We start from the raw sequence: 19,965 nt of genomic DNA on the forward strand, positions 1-19,965 counted from the left end.
AAATAGAAGTGGTACCGGTTTTGACCCTAGTCCAGGTCATCATCAGCCAATTAAAACATGAAAAACAATTCATAGGAAAAAGAAAATAAAAGATCAAGTTCACTCCGGATCAGTAGAAGAGGCGATATAAAAAATGACGGGGGTAGATACTGTAAAATTCGGAAGAAGTAAAATGCAAGTTACATTAAAGAAACAGTGCGTAATTTTCTGAGCGGCAGTATGGCACACGCAGTGTTAGGCAAAGTCTTATAATGAAAAGCGGAGAATGGTTAAATGAGCTAGCTTGTATACACTGTTAGGCACAAAGTCATAACACAATCGAACACATATGAAGATCCATAGTCGTGCTGAAGTTGAAGACGGGTAGATCAATTGAAGTAACTTGCCACCTCCTGGTGATCAGCGCGATATATTCAACATCAGGCAATGTGGTTTCAAACGCCAACGTAAAATGAAGAATAGCTTAACACGTTCCCTGCGGCAGTGAATTTCGATGACTTAATGTTACGTCGTATTGGCCCACCGGTGACCCGATGCTGCCTTTAGTTATTATCGGTTCGGGTCACCGGTGACCTGACGAATTTGACTTTGTTTACTCCCTAGTATGACATCCTAAACAATACAAGTGCGCTTGTTGTGTGCGTTATTGTTGAGGAGACATTCCAGCGTATTTACCTGTGCGACAGTGTTCCGATTCAACAATTGCGTGAAACAGAAATGACCCCTGAAATAATTGGGTCACCGGTGGGCCGATCAAAACTAGCAGTATGCCTCGATCCTTTACTTCAATTGGAACACTATGCTGCCATCAGTTAACAGAAATTCGTAACTAGGACGTAGTTACTTACTTCGCAATTCTGGGAAGTTCGCACGGACGGATAAGAGTAACATGTTTCGGGGCACATGGTGACCCGAACCGCACGGAACGTGTTAAAGATCCAGTATTTGCTTCGGTTGCGGGAATTGAATAAGTAATTGTGATCCTGTAGAATTTTTGGAACAGTTGACGTGAAAAAACAATTGTGAAGAGAAAAAATATAGTAAAAAGCGCAATTCCAGAAACAAATGAAAACATATATGCACAGTGCGCTATTTTTTAAAATGTAAAAAATTCAGGTCGTGATTGAAGTAGTCGAAGTCGGCGCAAGTCAAGAGTTAAATTTGAATGAAAAGAACCGAAATGAAGGTGGCAGGTTTGGTTGTTTTTGTTTTTTTTTTTTTTTTTTTTTAGGTGAAAAGAAAAGATAGGAGAAATGAATAGAGGAAGAGGAATAGTGGAATACGAGAAGAATAAAAGAGATTGAAGTTAAACGGTGTTGAGGAAGGATAAGATATGAAGATGAAGGAGGGGTAGTTTAGGGTGGGTTATTGGAGGTAGAAAATGTGGGTAGGAACTTTGTAAGGCATGGAAAATAGAATTGGGGTTTTGAAATTCAGAATTTTTGAGAAGAAGAATTAGGAAGTCGAAAAGGATGTTGGATTTTTCAGAAATGTTGTTCAAATTGAAATTAGGGTTGAAGTATTGGTCAAGGTGAATAAAGCAATTTTCAGTAGTGTTTAAGAGGGGGCTTTTGTTAATGATTTTAAGTATTTTCATGTCTTTTTCAATATTGGTGAAATTATGCTTGGAGTCTTGTATGTGTTGTCCTATGGCGGAGAATCTGTTGTATTTAATGGCGTTGATATGTTCGGAGTATCTGATATTGAAGTTGCGGCCAGTTTGTCCGATGTAGGAGGAGCTGCAGTTGTTACATTTGAATCTGTATACTCCAGATTTAGAAAAAGCATTAGATTTATTTAGTGATTTAGAGTTGTGTAAAATATCAAAATTTCTATTGTTAGTTCTAAAAGAAATTTTCATGTTGTTTCCGGTATTGCGCTTTTTACTATATTTTTTTTCTCTTCACAATTGTTTTTTCACGTCAACTGTCCCAAAAATTCTACAGGATCACAATTACTTATTCAATTATATTGAATTTTATTACATGTATCTATATATACCTACATTCCCGCAACCGAAGCAAATACTGGATCTTTAATTTATTCTTCATTTTATGTTGGCGTTTGAAACCACATTGCCTGATGTTGAATATATCACGCTGATCACTGGGAGCTGGCAAGTTACTTCAATTGATCTACCCATCTTCAACTTCAGCACGACTATGGATCTTCATATGTGTTCGATTGTGTTATAACTTTGTGCCTAACAGTGTATACAAGCTAGCTCATTTAACCATTCTCCGCTTTTCATTATAAGACTTTGCCTAACACTGCGTGTGCCATACTGCCGCTCAGAAAATTACGCACTGTTTCTTTTGTGTGACTTACATTTTACTTCTTCTGAATTTTACAGTGTCTACCCCCGTCATTTTTTATATCGCCTCTTCTACTGATCCGGAGTGAACTTGCCACGAATTTGAATTTTACCGTCAGTAAAAGGAAGTGGTATGTTCATTCCTTTTACTGCGGTAGATCATCAGATAAAATATAGCCATAACGTTGGCACATGTCATGGTCAGTGAGATTTTGTATTACAGTATTTATTGCTAAATTGAACAGCAGTGGCTTGATAGGGGACCCGTGAGCTACGCCACACTTAATTTCAATGGGTTTTGATATCTTACTATCAGCTTCCACTTGAACTGTGTTCTTTGTAAGAAATGCTTCAATTAATTTACATAAGTTAGGAGGAATTTCAGATTGTCGAAGAGATCGTTTGATATGTTCATGTCCCATAGAGTCAAATGCTTTTGTGACATCTAAAAAAATCATAACTTATGATCTTCATTTCCGTGTTGACGTTTAACAAATAATATAGACATTGCAACACATTGCAATGTATTGAATGATGGAACTTCCCTCAAACTCTGTATTATCTAAAAAAAATGACGCAGCAATCCTTTTTGTTGTGTTTCGCATCCTGGAGGCAACCATTCACGAGGGAAGCGTTGACATGAGTTCCAGGTAATGGCACGAAGCCACGCTTGTGAGGACTTAGTGTGACATATGAATGCAGTCTCATATCTAGTACTCTTTCAGTTATTCTCCTGATCACCGAATATTTGATTATAGGTCTCCATTCTTTAATATCATTTGTCTCTCCACCCTTATGTATTAAAATTGTTCTGGCCATTTTGAGTTTTGTAGGTACGTAGGAATAATGAAGCATCATGTTGATGAGTAACGTCAGAAATTTTGTAATTGTATTATGATCTGGGCCTGGTGAGGTGTCAACTTAAATGTTGTATAATGCCTTATGGACATAATCTACTGAAATATTAATATCAGCATGTAAGTCAGTGCTTTTTTCCATAAGAGAAAGAGGAGAATTGTTATTTTTGGTACCAAAAGTCTTTTCAAAATGATCCAAAATCGTACTTATTGGGATTTTACAAGAATGGGCCTTATTAGTTTTGTCCAAAATTTTGCAAGCAATTTTCTGCCTCTGATTATAGAAATGATACTGGGCTACCTCGTAGGCATAACGCTCTGTTTTTCTCTCGTTGCCTTTTAGACCTCCACTGTGGGTTACTAGAGGTTTTATGGTCATATTTACTATTATTTTGTAATTTTCTACTTTTGTAATATCTAACAGCAGGACGCTGAGGGCCAGGTAATTCATTTACCTGATCTGCAAAGAACTGCATAAACTCAGAAGTAAAAGATTCCAGCTGATTAGCATCACAGTTTTGCATAATGTTTGAAATTCTATCCTCCCAACTCTTCATAGTATTAATATTTTCAGTTTCATGATCAGTGACCATTGGGGTGTCTTCTGTCAGTTGTAAGCTTTCCCCAACATTCATGTTTCTAGCATATTGTGTTATGATTTTATTTCTCCTTTTCTCAGGGTGAGCTTTTCCTATGTGAATATTTACTCCTAATGTAGACTTACAACATTTATTACAGATAGGACATGGAATTTCGTCACGTGACTGTGAATCAGTGTTAGGCATTTTAATTCAGTATGCTTATTTTAACGTGGCAGCTGATTCTGTTTGTATCAAAAAGTATAGTTTTCAGATGAAGGTTGGTTTTAGACATCCTGTGTAATGTGTATTATCATGTCATTAGTGGAGATATCTGTTTGCTTTACTTAAGCAGAATTCTTCCATACAGATGCTGCATATTCTGCTGCTTAGAAACTAAGGGCTGTAGCTGATACGCGACGAACATGGGTCTGTTTCTAGGTGGTAGTATTCCTTGCACGAACTGTATGTTTGGTGTCATTGCAGAGTTTTCTGAAATATAAGTCTTAGTCTTGTTTCACGGCCAAATACTTTATCTTGCAGTGTTCAAGCTCCTGTTGTTCCTTTCTGTTACAAATGTTTAAAACATTGATTCTTAATTCATTATATTATAAACAATGTAATCTGCTGTAGCAGAAGTGAATAAAACTAATGATTTGTTGTGTGCTCTTTTTATCAGATTGACACGTTACACTATGGAAAGTCGGAACCTGTTTAAGATCTCGGACTATAGTAAGAGCTTCAAATTGATTAGTCATGGACCTGAAGATATAATAGCAACACTTTGTCGACTGCCAAGAACTGAACATGATCCCACCACCTTCACTGTGGATCTTCTCCATTATAATGTAAGTCATTCTGCATTGTGATAACAGGTAATTCGTTTTCTTACTTTATTGCTTTCAATGCAGTTTTATTTGGTGTAAATAAATATCACACGAGATGTGTTCACTTCTTGGTTAGAAAATCATTGTCACTAAGTCTATTCCTTAACAACACACAGTTCCCACTCAGTTCGCTTAACGACCGACTATTAAAAGAAACACATTGAAGCAATTTACAGTCAATTCTGACAAGTACAGTCCCGACACTGGTTATTCACTTGACAATCACAAGGCAAGACTAACTACTGGCCTCTCGGCTATCAGCTCGATGTACTGTATATACCTTTCGACAGCTCGTCTAGAAATCTCCCAACTTCTGGAAATGTTCCTGCAAAACTCTAAATGGAACACGCCTGAGCATAATACAAGGAACAATTGATCAACCGGCCAGTCGATGGAGTATTCCAGCCTAGATTAAACTCAAATATTCAACTACAATATTTTTTAAACTTATAGAAGAAATCTACATAATTCCTAAAGCTTCCACATATGTCCGGATAATAAAACATCATGATAAGCTTCCAGAAATCTCCATATGTATCAAGATGATAGTGGGACATACCCAGAATACGAATATTACAGAGTTTTCTACAGTTTTCAACTGATCCGATTTTGATGTTATGCGAATTTACAATGAAATCATATGTTAAAAGTAGATGCATTTAATAGAAGATATTTAAAATTTATTAAACATAATAATTGAAGGTTTTACAAGGGTTAGATTAGGTTTAAAATAGCATATATACAACAACTTACAGGTCACATTTAAAATGTGAAAGGATTTGAAGACAGCATGCATGCGTTGAAATATTTAGCATTTTATTCAACATTTGCAGTAAACCTTCTCGTATCCAACATAGTGAAGAAATCGTCCAAGACCTGCAGAATATTCAGCGGAACATTCAACTGGCCGATGTAGATGAGTGGCTAGTTGAAGGAGACGATGCTGAGGTCACCACTTTTCCCCAGGCTGATGTTAATGAAGATGATACAGATGATAATGATAAAAAAGGAAATAGAAAGATTAATCACTCTGTGGCATAGGAAGTGTTCAAAGTCTCATTGAAATACATCAAATAGGATCCAGGGCCAACATCTGGTTAGATATCGGTAAGCCCAATGTTCGACTAGATGGGCTTTTGACGAGATGGTCCCTCAGTGAGCATTCAAGCCTGCTCTCCTGATGAAACTAGGAAGCAGAAACAAGCTCCCCAGGGTCCGAGAAAAAATGAGGAACATTCTTGCAAACATGACTTTAGTCATTTTAAACATTTTTTTGTGTGTTAAAAATTATTTTTAGAATGACATGCTCGCGCGTGTTCATACGTAAATTAGGCACGACTTAAAAGTGTTTCTTTGCACGGTTTTATACTGGAGCACGGACACGTCATTGTAACAAAAATTCATAACACAAAAAAATGTGTAATAAAAATTAATTTAATGGGTACAATGAAACCTCGAAAGTGCGTTCCTCATTAACACGTTTTCCCATTTAGCAAGTCATAAATTTGAAGTCCCTAATCTCATCTTATTAAATCCTTATAAAAATACCTCACTTATTGCGTTTCAAAATTTCGCTATTAACGCTTAGTATGATCGCATTTTTCCTAGCCCTGTAAATTTTATTTGTCATCCCTTGTGAAAGAAACATGTTTTCCAACTCGAGTGAGAGTGCTCGCCACAGTTGCGTGATAATGGGAAAAGGTCTTGAATTCCTGAACTTCACAGCGTAAGTTGCACCTTCGGCAAGCAAGCCGTTTGCCTCGGGGAATGTTCAGTTTTGCTTGCCGGTTAGCAGCGAGATTGCGAATAACACAGTGAACCCATTTGTGCTTGTATTTCCTATTCCGTTCAGTAGCATTTATTTTGTGTTGAGTGGTACGGTGAAGTGTAGTGAATACTTGTCGCGTGATAGCCTAAATTTGGATTAGGAACATAATCATGTGAAGTTGACTGGTGTGGTGCATATTTATTTCGGGATAGCCTAAGGAAAAAGTCGTGAAATTCCTTACTAGTGAAGAAAAAATTAAAATATGTCAGGAAATGGACTACAACTTTATGCATGCATAGGTTGCGAATTTTGAAACTTGCACCTTCGAGTTTCAACTTGATCACTTGAGTTGATCAAAGTTTTGTGTGATTTAAGATGGCACCGGTGTCATTCCTGGCAGTCGCACATGGTCAAGTGTACCGTAACCTCCAATTTACTATCTAAGAGTGTGACCAAAAAATAATCCATTTGGGGAGCTTTCTTGCAAATAAAACCTCATTAAGAAGTTTCTGCAGGCGACAAGTAAAAAAAAAACGTGTTAAGCAAGAAAATGTACTACTGAATTAACAAATAAAAACTATCCAACAGTTTTTTCGGACATGAGGGCATTTTACATTACGTATTCTTGGGTGCAGTGAAAACTATATCTGCCATTTCTAAAGTTAAGAGGAGAGTATCAAAAGGTGTGAAAAATACTTGAGAACAAATATGAAAACCTTTTCTATTGGGGCTTATAAAATAACAGTGCACTGAAAGGCATGAAAAACACACCAGACAACAAATATGAAAACATTTACACAGGGGCCCGTAGAAATATTAAAGTATTATTGCCGATTACACTCTTTCTGAAACAAATGTTAGTAGAGGCCTTTTATTTTGGATCAGTGGGTTATACATATTATTTTCTGGTCACACTCTTAGACAATGAATTAGAGGTTACACTCAACCATGTGTGACCGCAAGGTAATGACTTTGGCTGAATCCGACAAAATTTCGACCTACTCAAGTGTTCGAATCGAAACTCGAAGGTGCGAGTTTCAACATTCGCGCTACCTCTGTGTGCTTGAAGCAGATGCCACTTCACTTTCTAACAGATTTTAATTTTGTCTTCATTAGTAAGGAATTTCACGACTTTTTTTCCGTATCCATAACTAAGCTATCACAAGTCAAATATGCACCATGCTAGTCGACTCACACGATTATGTTCCTAATCCAGATGTAGGCTATTGCACGACAAGTATTTGCTACCCTTCGCTGTACTATTCAACACAAAATAAATTTCTAACTTCTCAGTGGAATGCAAAATACAAGCACAAACAGGCTCACCACTGTGTTTTTCAGCAGTCTTGCAGCTAACCAGTAAGCAAAACTGAACATTCCTGAGGCTAACAGCTTGCTCGCCGAAGGTGCAACTTATCTTGTGAATAATATATAAGTAATAATAATAACAACGTAAACGTTTCCACCTTTTCAATACTAAAATATATTCACAAAATTATAAATCACACGGTACTAGTTTCGACCCATCTAGGGGTCATCATCAGCCGTATTGGAGCAAAGATCACTTTTGGCGAAATCCTAAGAAAATGTTATTTTAAAGAATAACAAGTGAAATGAGATGTTATTATGGTAATAGTTAATAATACAAGGAATATACATACTAAGAGGTTTTTAACAAAGAATAAAGTATAAATGGGGTGTTGTAAAAATTATAATCATGGAGATCAGTAAGTTCTTGTATTGAATTGACATATATAATTTTATATTATGGCTTAGGAAGAGGGCTTAAGGTGGGGCTGAAGGGTGCGGGAGAAAGTGTAATTGTCTTGGAAAAGTACCTTTGATTAAATTTAGGATTGAGTTTAGGTTGGCTGCATTATTGTTTCTGAGGAAAGTGATAAATAGATCGAAGAGTATGTTGGGTTTCTCTGAGATTTCATTGAGATTGTGACTGGCATTAAAGTATTGGTCTAGGTGTATGTAGTAATTTTCCATTATGTTGAGTAAAGGGCCCTTGTTTGCTAATACGAGGATGTCCATGTCTTGTTCCATATAGGTGAAATTATGGTTATAATCTTGCATGTGTTGGCCGATGGCTAAAAACCTGTTGTATTTTATTGCGTTAGTGTGCTCGTGGTATCTGATAATGAAGTTTCTCCCGGTTTGCCCGATGTAGGTTTTTTTACAGGTGGTACATTTGATCCTATAAACTCCTGATTTTAAAAAACTGCTGGTCTTGTTGATGTGTGAAGTATTGTATAAAACGTTCATGTTCTTATTGTTGGTTTTCAAGGCTATTTTAACGCCTTGTTTCTTAAAGATGTTGGTTAACTTGTAGATATCATTGTTGAACGTGAAGGTGGAAAATGTTAGAGGTTTGGTTATTTCTTTTTTGAGGGTAGTTTTTGGGCGATGTTTGTGTTTATTGATTATCCTTTCTTTAAAATGATTGCTGAAGCCGTTGAATTTTGCGATTCCGCGGATTGTGTTGAGTTAGTTTTTTAGATCTTTATTGGACATAGGTATGCTGAAGGCTCGGTGAACTAGGTTGTTGTATGTGGCTCGTTTGTGGGACTGGGGGTGCACTGAATCTTGGCGAATGGTGGAGGCTGTTTGAGTGGGTTTTCTGAAAATTTTATAACTGAAAGAATCTGAGTTTCTAGTGATGGTTAAATCTAGAAAGTTGATTTTTTGATTTGATTCGGATTCTAGTGTGAATTTGATATGAGGATCAATATTGTTGAGTCTTAAGAGGGTGGTGGGTGCGTTAATTGATTTCTCATTCATGATTACAAAGACATCGTCGACATATCTGGCCCAAAAGAGAATGTTTTCGAATTCGTTGTCAATTTTGGTGTATTCGAGGAAGTCCAGGTATATTTCTGCTAACCCTTTCAGACCGAGTACGCACAATTGTGCGGGTTCGTATTTTAGTTATCCCTGACCGTATTTGATGTTTTTTCGGCGCTACACCGGACTGCAGTGATTGTGCAGGACACGTGGCGTGTATTTCAATTGATTTTAGTATGCGCTTGACCGCCAGGGCAAAGGAAGAAGAGTTTAAAAAGCACAGTTGATCGGCGAGATGGCAGGAAGCAGTAGTGCCGAAAGTATTTATTTACTGCATTTATATTAATCTAGAAGCTTTACTGAATACCGGAATATATTCAATGAAGTGTGTACATTGGTTAGTGAACGTAAATTTTGAAGCTACACCATCGTACGTGATACAACGAGGTTTTGAATTTTGATACGCACAATTGTGTGGGTCCTGTTTTTCGGATGTTAGTTTTTATTTTGTAAAATAAACTATTAATATGTGTATTGAGGAGCATTTTAGTCAGTTCTTGACGTACAAACAAAAATTCACACCTCCAGTTTTCTTTCAGGTCTGAAAGGGCTAAGATACCTGAGGCCGGTGACCCCATTGCCAAACCATTTTGTTGATATATGACATTGTCAAAAGTGAAGAAGTTATTGTCGATGACAAGTTTTAATATTGTGATAAAGTCTTGTATCTCTAGTTTGCTTAAGTGGCTGTTTTTGTTTAAATTGTTTATAATTATCGGAATTAATTTTGATACTTGTATGCTTGGGTACATGTTTACAATATCGAAAGAGTGGATGGAGTGATCTGGTTGCAAATTGAACTTGTTTAGTTTTTCTACTAGCTCAGATGTGTTTTTAATAGACTTTTTGGATAAGAATTGATAATTTTTTTATTTACCGAAGAGGAAAAATCCAAACTCATACATATGAACCCAGGACTCCCCACTGCTAAAGCTCTTCCCAAAATTCACAAAACCGGAATTCCCATCCGGCCAATTATCAACTATAGACCAAGTCCCTTATACAAAATATCACAATTCATCCAATGTTTCTTAAGAAAAAATTATCAATTCTTATCCAAAAAGTCTATTAAAAACACATCTGAGCTAGTAGAAAAATTAAACAAGTTCAATTTGCAACCAGATCACTCCATCCACTCTTTCGATATTGTAAACATGTACCCAAGCATACAAGTATCAAAATTAATTCCGATAATTATAAACAATTTAAACAAAAACAGCCACTTAAGCAAACTAGAGATACAAGACTTTATCACAATATTAAAACTTGTCATCGACAATAACTTCTTCACTTTTGACAATGTCATATATCAACAAAATGGTTTGGCAATGGGGTCACCGGCCTCAGGTATCTTAGCAGAAATATACCTGGACTTCCTCGAATACACCAAAATTGACAACGAATTCGAAAACATTCTCTTTTGGGCCAGATATGTCGACGATGTCTTTGTAATCATGAATGAGAAATCAATTAACGCACCCACCACCCTCTTAAGACTCAACAATATTGATCCTCATATCAAATTCACACTAGAATCCGAATCAAATCAAAAAATCAACTTTCTAGATTTAACCATCACTAGAAACTCAGATTCTTTCAGTTATAAAATTTTCAGAAAACCCACTCAAACAGCCTCCACCATTCGCCAAGATTCAGTGCACCCCCAGTCCCACAAACGAGCCACATACAACAACCTAGTTCACCGAGCCTTCAGCATACCTATGTCCAATAAAGATCTAAAAAACTAACTCAACACAATCCGCGGAATCGCAAAATTCAACGGCTTCAGCAATCATTTTATAGAAAGGATAATCAATAAACACAAACATCGCCCAAAAACTACCCTCAAAAAAGAAATAACCAAACCTCTAACATTTTCCACCTTCACGTTCAACAATGATATCTACAAGTTAACCAACATCTTTAAGAAACAAGGCGTTAAAATAGCCTTGAAAACCAACAATAAGAACATGAACGTTTTATACAATACTTCACACATCAACAAGACCAGCAGTTTTTTAAAATCAGGAGTTTGTAACCGCGCGACTTGGAGCGCGTACATAAATAAAAATAATCATAGAAATAGTAAATAACAATAATATAGAAATAATATAATACATAATAATATGAATAATGAGGTAGAAATATGACGCAGTGGCGGAAAATTCATATAAACCAAATACAGGGAACACTTACAGGCCTAAAAATGACAACTAAGACAGGATGTGGAAGCAGCGGGAAGCCCTTATAGAGGTCCATGGGAACGTATGACGTTATGGGGGAGAAAAGACTTGCACGAAACACCCTCTAGCTCAACTATATTAAAAATGACAAAATTTTACAAATACAGTTCCATGACACGGAAACAAGACATACTTAAGTAACTTAACATACAATTTGATTTAACGAAGAAGGTGATGCTACATTAAAGGTATAGTTTAAACCGAAAGTATTTAATGGATGAAAGAATAGAAACTACGGCAATTGGAACCTAGGGTAAACTCGGACTCATCAAATTAAACCTTTAAGGTGACATTAAGCGAAGAAATAATGAAACTCAAAAGGAATTAAACTAAATGAAACGAAACCGGAAAACATTGAGAATAACATTGCAAAAACACTGAAATAACACTTACTTCGGAAAGGCAGGAGTTCCCGAGGGCAGCAGCCCTCGAGCGCAAACGCTCGCTTGGGCGGTCGGATGGAAAAGACGCCGAGCACACGCATCATTTTCCGAAGCCGGCCACAAGGCCGGAAATGGCCCGATTACAATCAACCAATAAGATCAAACTTACCCTAGATTCCTGGACCTTTTTGCCAATAGGAAATCTCGTTACCATATATGGTAATTTTAACATCGTTTGCAATTGCACAAGTTCTGGAACATTATGATTACAACACCCAAAATTTCATCATAGGAAACCACACGTGTGGTACAGGTACAGGATGCTCCAAAATAAATCACCTTACTACATTTTTAAAAAAATCACTTCAAAACACCTTTGCATGTTGAAATGTTCATACAGTTCAATGTTTCTTGATGTTTCCATAATTTAAAAAAAATTTACAAACATATTTCAGTTACACAAAATTCCAGTAGAGTCCAGAGTTGGAAAAAAATAATTAAATCCTTCAGACAAATAAAAAAATTAAAATTTACATTTCCAAACACACAGTAGTTTCAGTTCTCCGTCCCACCAACCGGTGACAGAGTTTATAGGATCAAATGTACCACCTGTAAAAAAACCTACATCAGGCAAACCGGGAGAAACTTCATTATCAGATATCACGAGCACACTAACGCAATAAAATACAACAGGTTTTCAGCCATCGGCCAACACATGCAAGATTATAACCATAATTTCACCTATATTGAACAAGACATGGACATCCTCGTATTAGCAAACAAGGGCCCTTTACTCAACATAATGGAAAATTACTACATACACCTAGACCAATACTTTAATGCCAGTCACAATCTCAATGAAATCTCAGAGAAACCCAACATACTCTTCGATCTATTTATCACTTTCCTCAGAAACAATAATGCAGCCAACCTAAACTCAATCCTAAATTTAATCAGAGGTACTTTTCCAAGACAATTACACTTTCTCCCGCACCCTTCAGCCCCACCTTAAGCCCTCTTCCTAAGCCATAATATAAAATTATATATGTCAATTCAATACAAGAACTTACTGATCTCCATGATTATAATTTTTACAACACCCCATTTATACTTTATTCTTTGTTAAAAACCTCTTAGTATGTATATTCCTTGTATTATTAACTATTACCATAATAACATCTCATTTCACTTGTTATTCTTTAAAATAACATTTTCTTAGGATTTCGCCAAAAGTGATCTTTGCTCCAATACGGCTGATGATGACCCCTAGATGGGTCGAAACTAGTACCGTGTAATTTATAATTTTGTGAATATATTTTAGTATTGAAAAGGTGGAAACGTTTACGTTGTTATTATTATTACTTATATATTATTCTCAGTTCAATACGGACCAAAAACATGAAATTCATAACCATTAATTATCTTGTGAAGTTCAGGAATTCAAGGCCTTTTCCCGTTATCACGCAACTTTGGCGAGCGCTCTCACCCGAGTTGGAAAACACATTCCTTTCACAAGGGATGGCAAATAACATTTCAGGGCTAAGAAAAATGTGATCATAGTAAGTGGTAATAGCAAAAATTCGTGATGCGATACATTTAATACGATGAGAATCGAGACTTCCAATTTATGACGTGCTAAACGGGGAAAATATGTTAATGGGGGAACGCACTAACGAGGTTTCGCTGTACCAACATTTGATAGTCTTTGACCTGTTTAAAATCGTTCCATCAATGGATTATACTTCATTAATTATCGATAATGTTTACATGCACTGTTGATTTCGTGGATAATTTGTACATTTGTATTTAGATTCTTTTTTACGCTCACCATCCTGATGGAAAGCAGAAACAAGGGTCTAAAAATAAGTGGATTTAGACTGGCTCGAGGAATTAATTTTCTTTTGTTACTGCTTACCATCCCTTTCTGTTCCTTATATCCCAGACTTCTTTAGATAGTTGTCCTTGAAGTATAAACATATCCCTCAAATAATGTGTCTCCTGTTTGTAAATGATGTGTGTTATCTTACAGGCAGGCCATATTGTACTGACAGTGAGTGGCGTGTTTCGAGAGCCATCCATGATGAAGCAGGCTCCAGTGCGATACTTCAACCGTACTTTTGTTCTTGTCTACTTGGGAGACTATCAGTACCAGATCTGTAATGAGATCCTCTACATTAGCAATGCTACCACCAAACAAGCCGAGGTAAATAGACTTGGTCTCCTATTGTCTTCCATTATGCCACAATATGTTGATAACGGTTGGAGGGAATTTCTTGTGAGGCAAATGATGAAAGTGATTTTTGCATGGAATTATGTTAGCCAGACTCATTAAATTGAATTAATTTAATATTAATATGTATATTAGGACAAACAAAATGGTTCAATGTAGAAACAGGACCTTGACAAGGAAGTGTATTATCCCCCTCTACTCTTCATCCCAGTCATAAATAAAATTCACAAGAATGTAAAATAAAAACAGAAGCAAAGAGACAAAGGCAGATGACATAGTAATATTGGCAGAAGACTAACAAATTACAATAACAGGTTACTCTATGGACTCAGGAGATAGAGGAATGTGGAGAAGAGTAAGACAGTAGTGATGACGAGAACTAATAGAGAAAATATTGAAGTAAATGGAAGACCATTAGAAGTTGTGAAAAGCTTCAAATATTTGAGGATTATACTCTCAGAATATGGGAAAATAAACTAAAAGATTGGAAAGAGAATCCACCAAGACAATGGGTTTTACCAGAATGAGTGCGTGAGAGAGAGTGAGTGTGTGTGCGTGCGTGTGTGCGTGCGTGCGTGAAACCGGGAAGTCCCAAAGAAATGCAATAAAATTCTATATTTAGCATATTACACACTAATTTTGACATACCTAGCGAGTACATGGGCAACAACAAAAAGTTATTAAAGCAGAATTCAAGTAGCCGGGATGAAGTTTTGTTTTTTTGCCTTGTTTTTTTACTTGCTTTACGTCGCACCGACACAGGTAGGTCTTATGATGACGATAGGATAGGAAAGGGCTAGAAATGGGAAGGAAGCAGCCATGGCCTTAATTAAAGTACAGCCCCAGAATTTGACTGATGTGAAAATGGATAACTATGGAAAACCATCTTCAGAGCTGCCGACAATGGGGTTCAAACCCACCTCCAAATGAAAGTTTATAGCTGCGCGCTCTTAACCACGCGGCCAACTTGCTAGGTGAGATGAAGTTCCTTAGAGGAATAATTGGGAAGACACAAAGAAATAGCCGGGCTGAGTGGCTCAGATGGTTGAGACACTGGTCTTCTGACCCCAACTTGGCAGGTTCAATCCTGGCTCAGTCCGGTGATATTTGAAGGTGCTCAAATACATCAGCCTCATGTCTGTAGATTTATTGGAACGTAAAAGAACTCCTGCGGGACTAAATTCTGACATCTCAGCATCTCCGAAAACCGTCAAAGTAGTTAGTGGGACGTAAAGCAAATAACGTTGTTGTTGTTATTGTTATTATTACAAAGAGATAAAGTCAGAAATGCAGAAATCGGGGAGAAGAGGACTGGTTTCCCAAAACTGCAAGACAAGATAGAGACAAGTAGAACGAAAAGATATGGACACATGATTAGAATGGAAGATAATAAAGTTCCAGAGTGCATATTTACAGAGAAAATAATCTGAAGTCAACAACAGTTAAGGCCCAGAAAGAGTTGGATTGATATGATGGAGAGTATAGAGAAGAGAGGGGTAAAAGTGGGAAATATTGGAGAAAGGAAAGGAGTGAAGGAGAGATGGACAACTGTGAAGGCCCTTGATTATCATAACCCAACCCAGAAGACTGGAAATTGGGAGAGCAGTAGTAGTGGCAGTAGTAGTAGTAGTAGTAGAAATTTGTTTAAAAGGAAAGTTTATAGAAAGATGATGTTTTTGTTGTTGTTTGAGTCATCACTCCATAGACTGGTTTGATGCAGCTTTCCATGCCACCCTATCCTGTACTGATGTTTTCATTTCTACCACATCCTACATCTGTTCTAATCTGCTTGTCATATTCATGCCTTGGTTTTCCCCGTACCATTATTACCACCTACACTTCCCTCAAAAAACAACTGAACAAGTCTTCGGTGTCTTAGGGAATCAAAAGATTGGCCTCCTAATCAGTTCATATGAATAATATTTATTTTATATGATGTCTGTATTAAGCAGGGCTTGTGTCATGCCTCAAGATTACTATTGCCACCATCAGGCAGATTGTCTCTTTCATATTTTATTTGAGAAAGAATATTCAATACATGCTTCTTCTTCAAGTTAGGGAGTACAAGTGACGTCTTGCAGTCGCCAATGAATTTTTCGACGCTGAGTCCGCTATGGTCTGGACAATAGTGTCCGGGATTTTGTTTATTAAGAAGTTCAGCGTCTCCTTCAGAATTGTCCCTATTGTGGATTAGTGCAGATATGTCGCTACTACTTCACTGTCACTACATTATGCCACAAAGTAGATATGCACTGGTGTCTCAGCAGTGTACCAGCCAGCGTTTTGCAGAGGTGTAACATTCTAACTAATTGAACCCGCTGCTGTATTGGGACAAAACCTGGTTTCTTAAAATTGAGAAGTCTGAACACTATTTTTTATTATAATTTGGGAGTGCTGTGTTGTCAGAAAAGAACAAGAACTCTCTTAGGGCTGATTGTATAAACCGTTTTATCTTAGAGCAGAGACGAAATTGATCTCGGTTCACACAAAACTTGGACATTTGTATTGTATAAACGTTAATCTGAGATCAATTCGTACTGAAGTAAGATCAACTTTAACTGGAGAAATTTCTCCGATCAAACTCTTTGATCTCAGTTCAAGGGGTTATTTTCCATTTGAGATACAAGAACAGCTGATTGTGAACATAATATTACCTGTAGATTTGAGTGATAAGTTTAAACTGAGGTATCACTTGGGAAAAGATGCCGTGGAACAGCTAGAACTCAGGTTGCGTGATATTCTAGTTAAACATACCAAGAGAAACAAACCTGTCTCCAATGCGCATGTTGTTACTAACATCGAGATTCTTTGCCACGAGAAGTTTTCAGTTAGTCATTGGTGATTTACTGCGTGTAAATGCAGCGACAGTCTGCAGAGCCATTCATCCTGTATCTAACCTTCTTGCTGCACTGAAACACAAGTTTATCTAACTGCCTTCCAAACAAATTGACGTGAGGAAAATCATGTGTGATGTTTTCGATGTACAACACTTCTCTGGTGTTATAGGTGCTATAGATTGTACCTACATACCTATAATATCTCCTGGGGGTGATAACGCAAAAGTTTATAGGAATCGTCATGGGTGGTTTTTGTTAAATGTTCAAGTTATTTGTGATGCTAGGCTCAGGTCCCTAAATATCGTAGCAAGATGGCCAGGGTCTACTCACGATAGCAATATTTTCATTAATTTACGAGTGCATGCTCAGTTCAAAACAGGCGACATTCCAGAAGGCATACTCCTGGGAGACAATGGCTGTCAATGTTATCGTTACCTGCTGACTCCAGTACATCATGCCGAAACATCTGCAGAGCAAGCTTATAATCGAGCCCATAAAGCAACCAGGTCAGCAATAGAAAGAACATTTGGGGTTGTGAAAAGACGGTTCCCTTGTCTCAGTATGGGGCTAAGAGTGAAGTTAGCTCGTGTTCCAGTAATCATAGTTACAGCATTCGTCTTGCATAATATCACTGTAATGCAGTAGATGAGGTCCCTGAAAGAGATGAGGCTGTGTTTGCTGCAAGAAGAGCATTCAAAGAAATTCCAGTACCTGCTGCAAATGACGTTCATGGAAAAGAGAACACTGCTATAAGGACAGCAATTATTAATAATGTATTTAGGTAACAATATTTACAAAAAAATATACAGTTGGCTATTACAAAAATTGTTCAACTAAATTATACAAACAGTTTATCTGCAACAAAAATAGCCAAAAACTAATGTACTTTACAACGATATGCATCTAATAATGCCACTGTACTATGCAATTAAACCCAGTTTTCCTTATTGTCCAGGCCTAACTTTCTCCTTTTCATTAAAATTTCCAATTTTTTAATTTCATTATCAAGTTTTAAGGTCTCCATTTTCATTTTGAGTTAGGCGATCGTGCCTTTGTGAGCACATCAGCTGTTTTCGAGGTCGAGGTGTGCAGATCAGCTGATTTGGAAGCAGGAGCGCCTGAAATAGAAGAAGTAAAGAAGTGTAGGACTATTGCTTGCCGACACATTTAACTTACATAATGCAGGATTAAGGTTTTATTTCTCCACTTACTTGTTCAGTACAAATATTTCAGTCATTTTTGTCTTTCTTTTGCTCGGCACACAGAATACGAATGAAAACAGATTAACGCTGCTCAACGCGACTTGCGACACTCAGCTGTTTCTGCACTGTTGCCAAGCACTCGCATATGAACTGGGATCAAAATTGAACTTCGATTAGTTGATCTTAGATCAGTGTTATACAATACGACAACAGTCTGATCTCAGATCATTTTCTAAACTTAGATTAAAACTGATCTCCAGTCAGTGACTTTTATACAATCGGCCCTTAGGAATGCAACGAAATGGAATTACTAAATTCAAAGCATGATTATTTTTTTCAACTGTACCAACAAGGTAAAAATGTTGTACAACCACTGCCAGAGCTGTATCCAGATAGATGGTTATTCTGACTGGTTCACTACAAATAAAGAAGTGCAACAGGTCAGCACTTTTTCACCTCCCCTTTTCATTATGGTGATGAAGTAATGAAGAGAGTGAAGAATGAATCTAATGAGGACTTCAATACATTAATCTTTGCAGACGATGTGGTGATTCGGGGAGAAACAGGAGTAGTAGTTCAACAGAAATTAAACACTTGGAACCAATAGTTTAAGCAGTTTGGCCAAAAAATCAGACACACAAAAACAATAGCGATGCCAGTCAGCAGGCAAGCCCTACGGGTTAACACTAGAACCGCGGCTGGGTCATTTGTGACCCAGCTGTTAGTTCTTCCTTCTCTATACTCTGAAAAAGAACTATTTGTGTCAATTGTAGACAATAGGACTGGTCCACTTCGCTGACCGACAGTGAGTCGAGTCCTAAGCCCTTGCTCCAATGGCACTGCGAATGTACATTAAAGCAAGAAAGGCTTCCAACTCCTTTTTTAGAGACCAATCCTCTGATATCAGTACACACGACGTACATCATGCTGCATATAGCTTATCTGTAGAAATGGCACTTCACACAAAACACACGTTGAGAATACATAATATTCCCTGGCTGCACACATGCTAAAAATATTTTTCTTTGTAGAAGGTAGGGAAGGAAGAAAGAAAGAAAGAAAGAAAGAAAGAAAGAAAGAAAGAAAGAAAGAAATAACAGCTGGGTCACATGACAGAGCCGCCTTACGAGTGTTAACATCCAACTGGATAAGCTTATGAAAGAAGTGTCTCTTGGAAGCCCACCTTTCCATTACATTGTTTTTTGATTTCTTAAAAATCAAAAACGAAATTACATGTTCATACCTGCCAAGTATTCAGATTTTTCCATAAAATGTACAAATTTTGAGTTTGTTTTACGGTTGTAGGGATTTTGAATATCCGCGCTTGGTTTCGCTTTCTGCGGTCAAATTGGATGTGTTTGACTTTCGATAGTAGCTGGTAATACGAGATGCAGTGTTTGAAATTCGACCAGTAAATGTATCGATAATCACATCGATTATCACCGTGCTTTTGTCACCTGTTCAACCTCAACTGCTGGTTCATTCAATGAGATGTTCCCAAACAAGTAGCATGCTGCGATTTTGAAGGAAAGAAATCCGTGAAAAGTAGCAGTCTGTGAATTTATATAAAACAACTTTAGTAACTACGTCACGCTTCGTAGCAGTTGAAAGGCTTTGTGTGTGTGTGTGTGTAACATTGGCGGTAGTTCTGAAACTCGTGGAATTGTCTGAAGAATTTCTAAGCGATTTAGTATTTTTAGTGGTGTTCGTAATGAGTTACTGAGAAACGATATTGTAATGGTTATAGTGTCCGCCATGCCAACTTACTATGGGCCCGGCTCGTCACCGTATTCGGCCCACCCCCTTACTTCAACTG

The 19,965-nt window shown here is 37.2% G+C and overlaps 1 protein-coding gene across 8 annotated transcripts in view; it reads left to right on the plus strand.

Moving 5' to 3' along the window:
- The window catches only part of LOC136883450 (nuclear RNA export factor 1), a 200,242-nt gene that overhangs the window by 155,280 nt on the left and 24,997 nt on the right, over positions 1-19,965 (plus strand). For all 8 annotated transcript variants that reach the window (XM_067155749.2, XM_067155752.2, XM_067155753.2 and 5 more), the window contains 2 exons: positions 4,429-4,597; positions 13,910-14,083. In XM_067155749.2, coding sequence (XP_067011850.2) covers positions 4,429-4,597; positions 13,910-14,083 — 343 coding nt within the window. The remainder of the gene's footprint in view (positions 1-4,428; positions 4,598-13,909; positions 14,084-19,965) is intronic.

The sequence above is a fragment of the Anabrus simplex genome, chromosome 11 (genome assembly GCF_040414725.1).
Source record: "Anabrus simplex isolate iqAnaSimp1 chromosome 11, ASM4041472v1, whole genome shotgun sequence".
Classification (NCBI taxonomy): domain Eukaryota; kingdom Metazoa; phylum Arthropoda; class Insecta; order Orthoptera; family Tettigoniidae; genus Anabrus; species Anabrus simplex.